This window comes from Peromyscus leucopus, chromosome 7 (assembly GCF_004664715.2).
Source record: "Peromyscus leucopus breed LL Stock chromosome 7, UCI_PerLeu_2.1, whole genome shotgun sequence".
Classification (NCBI taxonomy): domain Eukaryota; kingdom Metazoa; phylum Chordata; class Mammalia; order Rodentia; family Cricetidae; genus Peromyscus; species Peromyscus leucopus.
Window position 1 is genome coordinate 91,668,995 of NC_051069.1, and position 12,850 is coordinate 91,681,844.

At 51.4% G+C, this 12,850-nt stretch overlaps 1 protein-coding gene across 1 annotated transcript in view; it reads left to right on the plus strand.

Moving 5' to 3' along the window:
• The window catches only part of Slco2a1 (solute carrier organic anion transporter family member 2A1), an 81,004-nt gene that overhangs the window by 53,146 nt on the left and 15,008 nt on the right, over positions 1-12,850 (plus strand). Inside the window, exons 4-8 of the mRNA XM_028869925.2 lie at positions 7,707-7,934; positions 8,938-9,036; positions 9,890-10,026; positions 12,009-12,087; positions 12,623-12,787. Of these exons, the coding sequence (XP_028725758.1) occupies positions 7,707-7,934; positions 8,938-9,036; positions 9,890-10,026; positions 12,009-12,087; positions 12,623-12,787 (708 nt within the window). The remainder of the gene's footprint in view (positions 1-7,706; positions 7,935-8,937; positions 9,037-9,889; positions 10,027-12,008; positions 12,088-12,622; positions 12,788-12,850) is intronic.

The window sequence follows — 12,850 nt, forward strand, 5'->3', positions numbered from 1 at the left end:
CAGGCCTTGCCTTCCTATTTGCTGTCTAGCTGAAGCCAATCCTTGTGTTCTTTCCCCATGAGATTCACTCTCCTTGGTTGGAACCCTTCTTTTTATCCTTGCATCCGATTTTCTAATGTTCAGCCTTCAGAATGTCTTATCAGCCATTCTCCTGGCTCTGCAGCCTTCCTGTCATTCTTGGACTTGCCAGTTGTGTCCCTGAGGACAGAGCACAGAGTGGCAGACACACAGCCCTTCTACCTCGGGTATGCAGGAAGCTGGTTCCCCCTGAGGACTCCCCAGATAGGGGTCCCCATCTTGCCTAGCAGATACAACGACAGACTTTGTCAGCAGGCTGCCTCCAGTCTAGTCATGCCCCGCCATGGCTTCTGCTGGCTTAGGAGCCTCACTAACAAAGAAAATGTGTGTGGGGGAGGAGGGATGAATGACTTGTTGGCTCTGCAAACCGCTCTGGTTTTCTTCAAAGAGCACTCCGGCAGCCTAGGGGATAAATCTGGGAGCAATAAGTTCTACTTCACAACCAATGAAAGGTGTGAGTGAGGTGCCCATCTCCTGAAATACTAAATCCAGGGCTGCCAGCTGTCATCTTTTTTCTCCCCTAGCCACTAAAGGAACTGGTCTGATGCGCAGGCGTGAGCTCCTGAGCACTGGCAAAGGGCAATGAGGAAGTAGGAGAGGGGAGTCCCAGGCCAGCCAGGGTGGCTGTGACTTTGTGAAGTCCTGCACATGGCAAACCTCATGCCCAGGACAAGTAGCATTTTCCCAGGCCCCTTCTAGGATAAGGGAGGCAGTGTGGGTTCCAGTCTCAGTGCACTCGCACCCCCCCCACTACTCCCACAGACACCCCCACATGCATGCATACACACATGCCCAACACCAGCACACACACACACACACACACACACACACACATACACACACACACCACCCCACACACCCCCCACAGCATCACACACCCCCCCCACACACACCCACCACATACACACACCACACCACTCCCACAACACCCCGACATGCATGCATACACACATGCCCAACACCAGCACACACACACACACACACACACATACACACACACACACCACTCCCACAGACACCCCCACATGCATGCATACACACATGCCCAACACCACGCGCACACACACACACACACACACACACACACACACACACGCACGCACGCGCGCGCATGCAAGCCCCATCTCCAGCCCACTCCTTCCCTGTGCAGATGTAAACCCCTCCAGGCACACACATTTGCCCTGTGATTTCTCTGCTGTTGGTGGAAAACACCACTGGTCTTGTCTCTCTTACTGGGTCCTGTCCCTGAGTTTTAAAAACCTGAGTACCATTGCTTGTCAGTTGGCTTTCCCCTTATCCATTTGAGTTCCTCGAAGTGACTCATCATTCTGAATGAAAAGTAGTGTTATTGGAGGACATGTATGTCCCAGATTATGATGTATAATTGCTTTTTATAGAATAATGTTTTATAAAATAAAGTTTCGTCACTAAAGAGAGCACAAAGTTGTAAAGAAATGAGAAGTGGAACGAGAAGGAATACAATAAAAATATATTGTATAAAGTTCTCAAAGAATATTAAAATATGTTTTATTTGTAATAACACATAGTAATTACATGCACTTACACACTATGTGATAGTTCAGCATGTGTCTGGGTCAGATCAGAATGACTGACCAATCTTCATCATCTCAGCCACTTATCATTTCTTTATGTTGGAAACATCCATCCTTGCTCCATCCCTGCTTCACCCCTGCTTCACCCCTGCTTTACCCCTGCTTCACCCCTGCTTCACCCTTGCTCCACCCCTGCTTCACTCCTGCTCCACCCCTGCTTCACCTCTGCTCCACCCCTACTCCATCCCTGCTCCACCCCTGCTTCACCCCTGCTCCACCCCTGCTTCACCCCTGCTCACCCCTGCTTCACCCCTGCTTCACTCCTGCTCCACCCCTGCTTCACCCCTGCTCCACCCCTGCTTCACCCCTGCTCCACCCCTGCTCCACCCCTGCTTCACCCTTGCTCCACCCCTGCTTCACTCCTGCTTCACCCCTCCCCCCGCTTCACCTTTGCTCCACCCTGCTGCACCCCTGCTTCCCCTGCTCCACCCCTGCTCCATCCCTGCTCCACTCTGCTCCATCCATGCTTCACCCCTGCTTCACCCTTGCTTCACCTTTGCTCCACCTCTGCTGCACCCCTGCTTCCCCCTGCTCCACCCCTGCTCCATCCCTGCTCCACTTCTGCCCCATCACTGCTTCACCTCTGCTCCATCCCTGCTCCACCCCTGCTCCATCTCTTCCTGGGTCCCTGGGTCACATCCTAGGAAAGTTGACTTCCTGACACAAAATCTCCTATATTGCAAAACCGCAGAGGGATCCAGAAATCAGAACTGGAATTCTGCAGATTAAAAATTTCAGGATGAATCAGGAGGTTGGCTCACGTGCTGCCAGGGTGTGGCTGGGGTAAGCTCAGGAGGGATGAGGCCAGCCTGTTTTCGATAGCATTGCACAGTCCTGTGAAATTTGATGGAAGCCAGCCTCCAATGTCCTACCAGGATTAAAGAATGTGCTCTGAAGAGCTTCCACCTTTCCAGGGTTTACTTTGCAGAAGACAGGAAATAGGCTAACACCCTGTTAATTCAGGCTCTCCTCCCTCCCCAGGACCCCCGCAGTATGAAGGCAGACAGCCTTGGGTAGACAGATGGATTCCAGAGGAGAAGTGTTGTACTGGGTGCAAAGGGACGCCATTTCTCTGGTCTTATTATGGAACTTTTATTATTTTTAAAATTTTGTGGGGGAGTAGATATAGTGACACATGCCTTTAATCCCTGCACTGAGGAGGCAGAGGTAGGCAGATTTCTGTAAGTTTGACACTATCCCAGTCTACATAGTGAGTTCAGTTACATACTGAGATCCTGCCTCAGGGGAAAAAAAATTGTGGGACTGAAGGGATGGCTCAGTGGTTAAGAGGACTTGTTCTTACAGAGGATCCAGGATCAGTTCCCAGCACCTACAAGGTGACTTGGAACCATCCACAACTCCAGTTTCAGGGAAGTCAATGCCTTCTTCTGACCCCCAAGGGGTACCAGGCACACAAAAGGTTAATAATGTTCATACATGCAGGCAGAACACTCATACACATAAAATAAATAAACCTATACAAATGTTTAAAATTTGTGTGCAGGGTAGATGTGTATGGATGTGATTGTATATGTGTTCATGTGTGCATATGTGTACACGTGCACATCAATCCACTTGTGTGGAGGCCAGAAGTCAATGCTGTACGTTCTCTCAATCACTCTCAACTGTTTCTTTGGAGACAGCATCTTTCAGTGAACACGGAGCTCACCTATTTGACTAGGCTGTTGGCCAGTGAGTTCCAGGGACGGGCCTGTCTGTCTCTGTGTCCTCAGCGCTGGGACCACAGGGGCATGCTGCCACTCCTAACTTTCTTCGTGGGTGCTGAGATCTGAACTCAGGTCCGCATGCTTGCGTGGCCATCACTTTACTTACTGAGCTGTCTCCTAAGTCACAGTGACCAGCCAGGGAAGGCTCTGAACATCCCTAGGTATGTGACCTGAGAAATGGTGAGCTACTAGTTGATCCCTTATGTGGGCTTGAGCCCCTGGAAAAGGCTGAGAACTCTGCCCTAGGAAGGAAGTGGGAGACCGCAGCCCAGAAGACCAACCTCCCTGTGACACACTCAGTCATTCTCCAAGGCCTGTTCTTCACCTCTTCCTGCCTCTGCAGTTACCCTCCAGGATGCCCTCCCCTCCCCCCATGCCAATGATTTTCAAAGAGAAGAGTTTAATGGTCTAAAATTTTAAAAGGTCCTATTCCCATCCAGACTGTGATAGCCAGGGCCACCTACTACAAGGAAGTCCTTGGCTTGTTCCTAAGATCCTGCATAAGGATCCACCTGAGACATAGTCTCTCACCCAGAGCTGGGCTTGCCAATGAGACTAGGCTAGATGGCCAGTGATCCCCATGTCTCCAACACTGGCATTGCAAGCGTGTGCCATCATGCTGGGCTTTTCATATGGGTTCTGGAGATCAAATTCAGGTCCTCAGGTTTATGAAGTCAAGCACTTTACAAAGCGTGCCATCCCCTCAACTCTAACTACTGTCCCTTTCCACAAGTGTCAGAGCTGGCTCTGAAATAGGCTTGGGCCCCATTCAGGACTGGCATCAGGAAAAGCATGTTCTCCAAGGACCTCTTGAATCAATGTGGGAAACAGAATTAAGCCACAGAGAATTTGGAGACTTGGATGGAGTTGGGGCCAATTGATTATTTTTCTTCTTTCATGCATGCTTTGAATAAAAGAGATTTCTGACCCGCACACTGACATTTTTAAACTTAGTAATAGTGAAACAATCCCCAGAGATTTTTGGCTGCTGGACACTTCATTATGTGAAGCTTCGTGGGGATTTTTGTGGCTTCGGCGTACCACGCAATATGCCACATGAAGACTTAATAAGGCAGTCAACGTTTTTACGATCTTTGATGGCCATTAAATGTCTCACAAGAAAAATGCTTTTGCCAGCCAAAGGCAGCAACAATGTTCTCATAAATGTGAGTCTAGCCAAATAACGAGGATGGACAAAATCAGGAAGTAGGGCTTAGAATAAACTCTTATTTTCTGGCCTGTTGTTTCCCCCAGGGAGTTCCTCAAGTCCCCTCACACATCCCCACCTTCAAGTCCCTTGGTTCTCCTGCTACAGTCAGACCTTGTACATGCTTTCACACCCACACAACCATGGAGCCCTTGCAAGCCCCGACCCTCGTATCACACAGCAGGGGCCTCCCCTGTTTGAGCCCTTGGAGGTTCTGGCTGAGGGACTTCCTACCCTTCCAGCAGGGCTTTTGGAGCACAGGCCTTAATCCGCCCCGCACCTTTATTGCATTGCCCTGTCAAGGTCTCTACCTGTCTGGGCCTTTCCTCAGGGTGCAATCCAGGCCCGTTCCCAAGGCATGCTACCCTGCCTGCCTGCCTGCGGGAGCTGCACTGCATATTGGCCTCAGCAAACAGTGGGTGTCCTGGATCACCCACTTCCGAGTGCTGAGCTACACCCCGGCTTCCCACTGTGCCTTCTTCTTGGTCGAGAGGCCCCTTTCTTGGGGGAACTTTTCCAAGCCCCACTCCACTACTACCACCAAACTCTGCACTTCCTGTCTTCCCGTACCCTGTACCCTTTGCCCTCTCTCCTGGTGCATGCCTGTCAATAGCGTTTTTTGTTTTTTTTTTCAATTGTGGTGAAATACGTAGCATGAAACTTGCCATTCTAGCACTGTCAGGTGATGGTGGTGCTAAGTGTGGCCATCACAGCCATCCACCTCCAGAGCATTCTTATCTGGATCCACTGGACAGGCTTCATTGCCTTCTCCCCCAGCCCCTGGCAAACCTCGTTCCACTCTCTGCGTTTATGAATTTGACGACTTTAGAAGTCTCCTATCAACGGAGTCAGACGGACCTGCCACTTCATGTCCGGCTTCTTTCACTTAGCACCAGTCTCCTCAGGGCTCATCACTATTCGCTTACATCAGAATCCGCTTCCTTTTTAGACGGAACAATATTCTACACTATGTGCCAGAGTTGACTTATTTGCCAGGTTGGTTCTACTTCTTGGTTTTCACCAACAAAGGTGCCATACATATGGGAGCCTAGAGATCACTTCGAGCCCCTGCTTCTACTTACTCTGACGATTGCGGACTTGCTGGATCCATCCGTTGGGCATTCTGTTTTTGAGCCTGTTTTGCAGGGTGGCTGCACCGTTTTGCATGCTTCACCAGCAGTGCACCAGGTCTCTCTGTCCCTGTATCCTCACCAATACTTGTTGTCTGGCTTTTTGATGATGGCCGTCCTGTGGGGTGTTGAGTGATAGCTCTTTCTGGTTCTGGTTTGGTGAGGCGATACTGTGGTTGCCTTTTTAGCAACCCGGGAGAGATGGTGAAGTTGAAGGACGTTAAGGACCATGTCTGTGTCCCTCTGTCACCTGCATGAAGAGGGCCCTCTTATGGTCACCAGCCAGATGACTGAGAGACTAAAGAGAAAGTGAATCTCAGTGCAGGTGCTTTACAATAGGCAGGCATCACCCACCCTGCCATTTAGAGGGTGGGTGGCTTCTCAGAGCCAGGCACGGACCTTCAGTGGCTGAGCTGGGCACAGGGGACAAGTCTTTATACCTCCTTCCTGGTATTATCATTTGCCTTCAGATGACCTTTAAACCATTCTTGAATAGATAATGGGCACAGATAATGGGCCCCTGTCTAGGTCAAAGTCGTCTACATCCTACACCACCCACGAGCATTAGTTAGTAGTTGTAGTGATATTTTGGTTTGCTGAGAGGCTTGCACATTATGTGGACCAGGCTGTCCTCTAAACTGGTAATCTTCTGCCTCAGCTCCTTGAGTACTGAGATTACAGATGAGCACTGCCATACATAGCTTCACATACTACTTGATCCCATAATACCTGGCCTTGGTCCTGTCTGTTTCCTCTGAGTCAGACCCCAGTGACCAAAGAGAGATCCCCTTTACTGGAAGTTTGCATATGGGTCTTGTACAGACCCCAGCACTGAGAACAGGCTATGATGGGGTTAGGCCTGGGTGGAAGGGGGAAAGAGCAGCCGAGAAGGCACAGCCCCTGTCCCAGCCCTACCATCTAGTCCGTGGCCCTCATTTTTCCTCTTCAGGGGACTCTGGGGCCCCCTAGCTCAGGGCTGCACCTCTAGAAACATCATAAGTAGGAATAAAATGGATTCCTGATTCCATTAGTGTTAGTGAAAACCCCACAGAGCGGGAATGGTGACGTCAGTGATTTCCATTGGCCAGCATGAGGCCGAAAGAAAAGGAATCTGGAAAAGATCCCTTAAACCCCTCAAGGCCTTGGAATGCTGACAACGTTGATTGTTTAGTGTGGGCCAAATTGAAAACAGAGGCATGGAAGCAGCCGCCAAGCCTGGCAAGGTCCAGGCCGCAGGACCCATGGCGTCCAAAGGCCATGCTGGGATGACTGGAGCCCTCCAAAAAGGGTTTCCAGGTGCAGCCTAGCTCCCCAATCTGTAATATGAGAGGGTCTCCAAATCCCCTTGTTTTCTGAGTCTGTGATTCTTCACTTGGTCCTAGCCAAAAGGCCAAGAAGCATTAAAGAGTCTATGATTCTGGGGAGTTGCCCAGGTGTGGCCAGGGCACTGAATATCTTTGGCAGCAAGTCCTTCAATGGGATGGGGTGCTGGGATCATTTAGAAGTGAAGGAGTAGGGGGTCAAGACCCAGGGAAGACCAGAGCCAAGGCTGGCAGTGACATGGTCTTCTGCTGAGGAGAACTCTGGGTTTTGACTGTGCATCCCTTCTTCCAGCTGGGTGATGCTTTCCTCCAGGACTGCAGCATGGACCCACCATTTGCAGCCCTCTGCCAGCAGTAGTAGAGGAGGGGGAATGGGTACCCCTTCCCCATCCTGGGCAGAGCTGCTCCTGCTGCAGGGGCCAAGGTCCACCTGGCTCGCACATCAGTCTCTGTAGTTCCTCCTGCCAGTCAGGCAGAGGAACACTCTTCAAGGACCATGTCCTATTTCCCTACTCCCTGGCCCTCCTTCCCTTCCGCTGGGGTATGGAGAGGGGACAGGACAATGGCAGGATTGGATGGTGAAAGCCGGAGACCAGGGTGGTGGTGACTAGTGGGCATGCTCATTGCAGGAAACAGCAGCCGCCTTCAGACCGACCTCTGTCAAAAGCATTTGCCGGACCTGCCCCCCAGTAAGTGCCATAGCACCGTGCCAGATACCCAAAAGGAGACCAGCAGCATGTGGGGACTGATGGTGATTGCTCAGCTGCTGGCCGGCATCGGGACAGTGCCCATTCAGCCATTTGGGATCTCCTACGTGGATGACTTTGCAGAGCCCACCAACTCACCTCTGTATATCTGTGAGTCTTGAGCTTTAGGAGGGTTGTGAAGGGTAGGGATCTGGGGGGGGGGAGGGGCTGATGTGGCACCTGCAGAAGCTCTTGGGGCCGAAATGGGGCCTGATCCTCTTGGCCAACAAGACGGTGGACCCGTGGTGAATGCCAACCGCTTCCTTCCACATGTATGGGCCTCAAGTGGTTAACCCAGAGCTCTAGGCTCTCATCTGGAGGACAGAACCAGGATTCTTTGTGTGTACCATGTGCTTTAGGATTATGGGAGCTAATATTTAGCCCTGTTTTGAGCCTGTGACATCACAACATGACATTGTGTTCTACCAAGTTAACACAAGAGAACCATGCAATTGCATTCTCTAAATGCAACAACAACACGACACACAATGTTTTGAGTAAGTTTATAATTTGTAGTGGGCCACATTCATAACTATCCAGGAGACCATGTGGCCTCTGGGCCATGAGTTAGACACTCGGTTGATCCTCCACAAGTCACCCAGTTCCCCAGGCTCCTGCTGGGTGGTACATTACTTCTCTGAGCTGTGGACAGGTTGTCATGTGTGAAGCAGGTAGCAGATGGCCAACTGGTGCCTGATTCCTTCTCTTAGAAAAAGCCACATTGAGCTTCCTCGGGGCCTCAAGTCACAAACTGCGCCTGCGACTCCACCTTCACCTGCCAGAGCCGCCAGCACCGTGCATGGGAAGCTTCACACACAAACACACCCTGGACCGGCATTTTTTAAAGATACGGTGGAGGCAGGTTCATTCCCGGCCAGGAGATCTCTCTGGCAGGTGGAGAGGAGCAGCAGGCTCGGTTCTGCCAGCCTTGGCATCTGGCCCTTATCTGCGGGAAATGTTACGGGCGTGGGCTTCAGAAAGTGTCAGCGGCAAGGGCTTATGATTCCCAGGGGGCAGTGGGTGATACCTCAGGAGTCTCCCTCAGTTTGGGAGACTGGGGTTGCTGAACATTCTCAATGCCCCTCAACCCATTGTCCCTCGCTTCAATTCCCAGCCATCCTGTTTGCGATCGCTGTGTTTGGACCGGCTTTTGGGTACCTGCTGGGCTCAGTCATGCTGAGGATCTTCGTGGACTTCGGCAGAGTGGACACTGGTGGGTATGCAGAGGACACTCACTCTTATTACCCTTTTGACTGGTGCTTCTGATTTAGCTCCTCCCTCTTGGCTGCCTAAAGAGACCAGCAATGGAGCTCCTGTCCCATGTAGGACAATGCCCGGGGGTGCCTGTCACTGAGTAACTGGAAACCATTCTGCCACTTTCTTCCAGAAAAGAAAGATTCCGTGTCCATGTTTGATGTCAAAGAACACAATGGAGGCTTCTAGATGGGGCGCAGTGCAGATTTTTAGGGGAATATTTCTCTTTTGGAGGCCAGGCAACCACCTGTTGATAACCTATATTCTCGGGCTCCTAAGAATCATGGGCCTGCCCTTCTTAGGGATCCTCAAAAGTAGGGTGTAATGGAGCTCAGTGGTTAGGAGTACAGGTTAGGGTACCAGGAAGACAGGTTTGAAATTGGCTAACGGACTAGGGATTTGGTTTCCTGATTGGTTAGAGAGGTCAGATGTGCATAACTCTTACGCCACAGGCATGCTAGAGGAGACAGTAGGGTGATGGAGGTGACATGCATGAACCATATCAGCCCTTGGAGACCAGGTCATTTCACCATTTTTCCTGCCAACAGGTAGAGAAGAAACACAGTGAGAGGGGAATGGAGTCTGGGAGTTTTCTAGTGTTTGGCTTTCTGTGCCGTGGCCTGGGTGCTCTGGGAAGATCAGAAAGGTCTGGAGAGGGAGTGTGGTGACCAGGGTCCTACGTCATGGAGTGTCTTGTCACCATTACGGGAAGAAAGTCAGTGAAATACTCCCTTGAACTGACTGTCCCTTTCTAGTCAGAAGATGCCATGCATTCAACCAACAGACATTTTCATCCTTTGGTTTCTTTTCAGCTACAGTGAACTTGAGCCCAGGAGACCCCCGATGGATCGGAGCCTGGTGGCTGGGCCTGCTCATTTCTTCAGGCTTCTTAGTTGTTACTTCTCTGCCTTTTTTTTTCTTCCCTCAAGCAATGCCCAGAGGAGCAGAGGTAAGTTTCCCAGAGCCCAGGACTCTGTCGATATAGAAGCTTAAGCAAAGGACCCGGGTTGAAAATAAACAGTTGGGAAGCCATAGCGGCTTCAGAAAACTGAGTGAAATGATGACAAGTCTCAGGACACAGGGCTGCTCAGAGACAGAGAGGAGGTATCCCTCGGTATCCTCTTATCAAGCTGTCGTCTCAGAGACCAGACGTTAGAAACCTCTGAGTTCACCTAGGCTGGGGTAAAGAGCTATGAAACAGTAACAAGGAATGGGGGCGGGGGTGGGGGGGGATGACTCAGTCCATAACATGCTTACCATGCAAACATGAAGACCCCAGCTTTTTCCCCACAGCCTCACTTTCTAAAAAAGCCAAGCATGGTGCTGTGCAATTGCAGCGGAGAAATGGGAGGATTCCCTGGGGCTTACCAGCCAGCCTACATGGGGAGCTCCAGGCCTCTTAGCGACCTTCTCTTAAAAAGACAAAATCAAGATGGATGGTGCCTGAAGGATGACATTCAAGGTTGTTCTCTGGCTTCCACGTGGACACACACACACACACACACACACACACACACACACACACACAAGCTGAGCCAGTGGTGAGGCACAGTTGACTTCTACATTTAGTAGAGCTTCCTAAGTTTTGAGCCGGAAAGCCTGGCTGAGAAGGGGAGGCTGAGGCGTGAGGGCATGGTGCAAGGATGGCTGGGTGCAGCATGTTCTGAGCAAGGTTGTATCTGCTGGGGAAAGGATCTAGGAAGTTGAGAATGGGAAGCAATGAAAAGGAGGCTGAGTAAGGCCCTTTATGTGGGGCTGAAATGCTTAACGTTTTCTCCTGTGAGTTCCAGACACCGTGGTGACTCCCCGGACACCTAGTGACAATATGGCGGTTGGCTGAGGTTGGGGTTCATGAGGGAATGGAAATTAGAGATCTGAGAGGCTCAAGAGAAAGATGGAAAATCCAGCTGAGGGCCAGGACAATGGCCACCAGAGAGACGGGGCAAAGGGCAGGCTGATTGTTCTTAGAGGGGTGATGCAAAGACTTGGCTGTGAATCCGGTTGGAGTTCATGCTTGTGTCCGGGATTGGAGACAGAAATGGGCCCCACTGTCCGAAAGCGGGCATGAGTAGAGGCCTGGAGCTTATCCCAGGGAAGCATTTTAAAGGCTATTACATATTGTGATAGGCTCAGTTGGACAGATCTGAGTTTGAAGACTTCCACTCATAAACTAGCTGAATGATCTTAGACAAGTTGCTTTATTTCTAAGCTTCCTCTCTCGTAAAGTTCTGGGGGGGGGCGGTAATTAGAGAATCTGCCTGGGAAGGAAGTTGTGAGGAAGGAGGTAATGCATGGGGAATGATGGGCATGTTGCCCAGAGCTGAACAGGTGCTCAGTTAATGGGAGCACCAAAGAATGCTAACGGCAAAGCCCGGGCCTGTGTCTATGCAGTGGCTCAGAGAGGGCTGGGGCCTCTGTCTGGAGCTGCTGACGTTAGAGACTGGCAAGGGGACTGAGGTAATATGTCCAGAAGGCATGGGTAACGGTTAGGACAGAGCCTGGAGCAGGACTCACCTTTGGACTGAGGAGAAAGCAGGGACCTCAGGGAGGACACAGAAAGGGAGAACTGAAAAGAACAGACATTGGAGAACCCTGTTATCCTAGAAGTAGCCATCCCAGGAATCTGCATACGGAACACAGTGTAGTCATGACATATAGACAAGGGGTAGGATCCAGGATGATGCTTTTGGCATCAGTCATGGGAAAGTCAGATGCAATAACATGCCCATAGGTACTGTGGGAGGCGTTGGCACGGATTAACTCTGGTCTCCGGCCAAGGCACCAGGCTCATTAAAACACAGGTGGTGTTTGCTTCAAGAGTGCATCCTCAAGGTGCCCTCCCATACCTGCATGTGATCCTTGAGCCGCTGAGTCCAGGGAGTCAAGGGCTCGGGGACGGGCCACTAACATCGCCGTGTCTGCTGCCCTCAGAGGTCTGGTGTCACAGATGAAACAATGAAGATGGAGGAAGAAGACAAGTCAAGAGGCTCCCTGTTGGATTTCATTAAACGTAACTGACGGCCCCAGCAGCCATGGGTGGGCTGGTTCCGGGTGGCAGGAGGCCAGGTTCAGGGTAAAGGGCGACCAGAAACAACAAGATCTGGGATCTGGGACTGCCTCGCCTCTCAGGTGCCCCCTCACTCCAGAGGGCTTCTGCCAATGATCCTGGTGACTGGTTCCTTACAGGGACCAGTAGACCCTAGCTCAGGCAGAGCTAGTCACCACGCCAAGCCCCCGCCCCCACTGTCTCCTTTTCACTTCCTGTAAAGGTGGTAGTCGTGGGAGGAGAGACCTTGCCCAGTGTGAGCCCTGGTTCTCCTTACCTACCACCCGCAGCATCTTTGTTAGACCCCAAGCGTAGTGAGTGGGAATCCCAGGACTGCATGCCCCTGGGCTGACTGCTGCGAGTCTGGACGACTCTAAGGCTGCCCTGAGGGTGACAGGAAGCTTGCCTAAGGGATGAGTCAGGGTAGTGGCAAGGCTCTGGGAGGCTGGGGATGGATGCTCTTACCAAGGCCTGTTCCCTGACAGTCATCTATCTGTAGGGTTCCCCCGCATCTTCCTGAGGCTGCTGATGAACCCACTCTTCATCCTGGTGGTCCTGACTCAGTGTACCTTCTCCTCTGTCATCGCCGGCCTCTCTACGTTCCTCAACAAATTCCTGGAGAAGCAGTATGGGGCCTCAGCAGCCTATGCCAACTTTCTCATTGGTGTGTCAGAGGGTGCCGCTGCAAGGCCTGGGTGGTACTCCCCTAGGGAGGAGCTGGGCACCG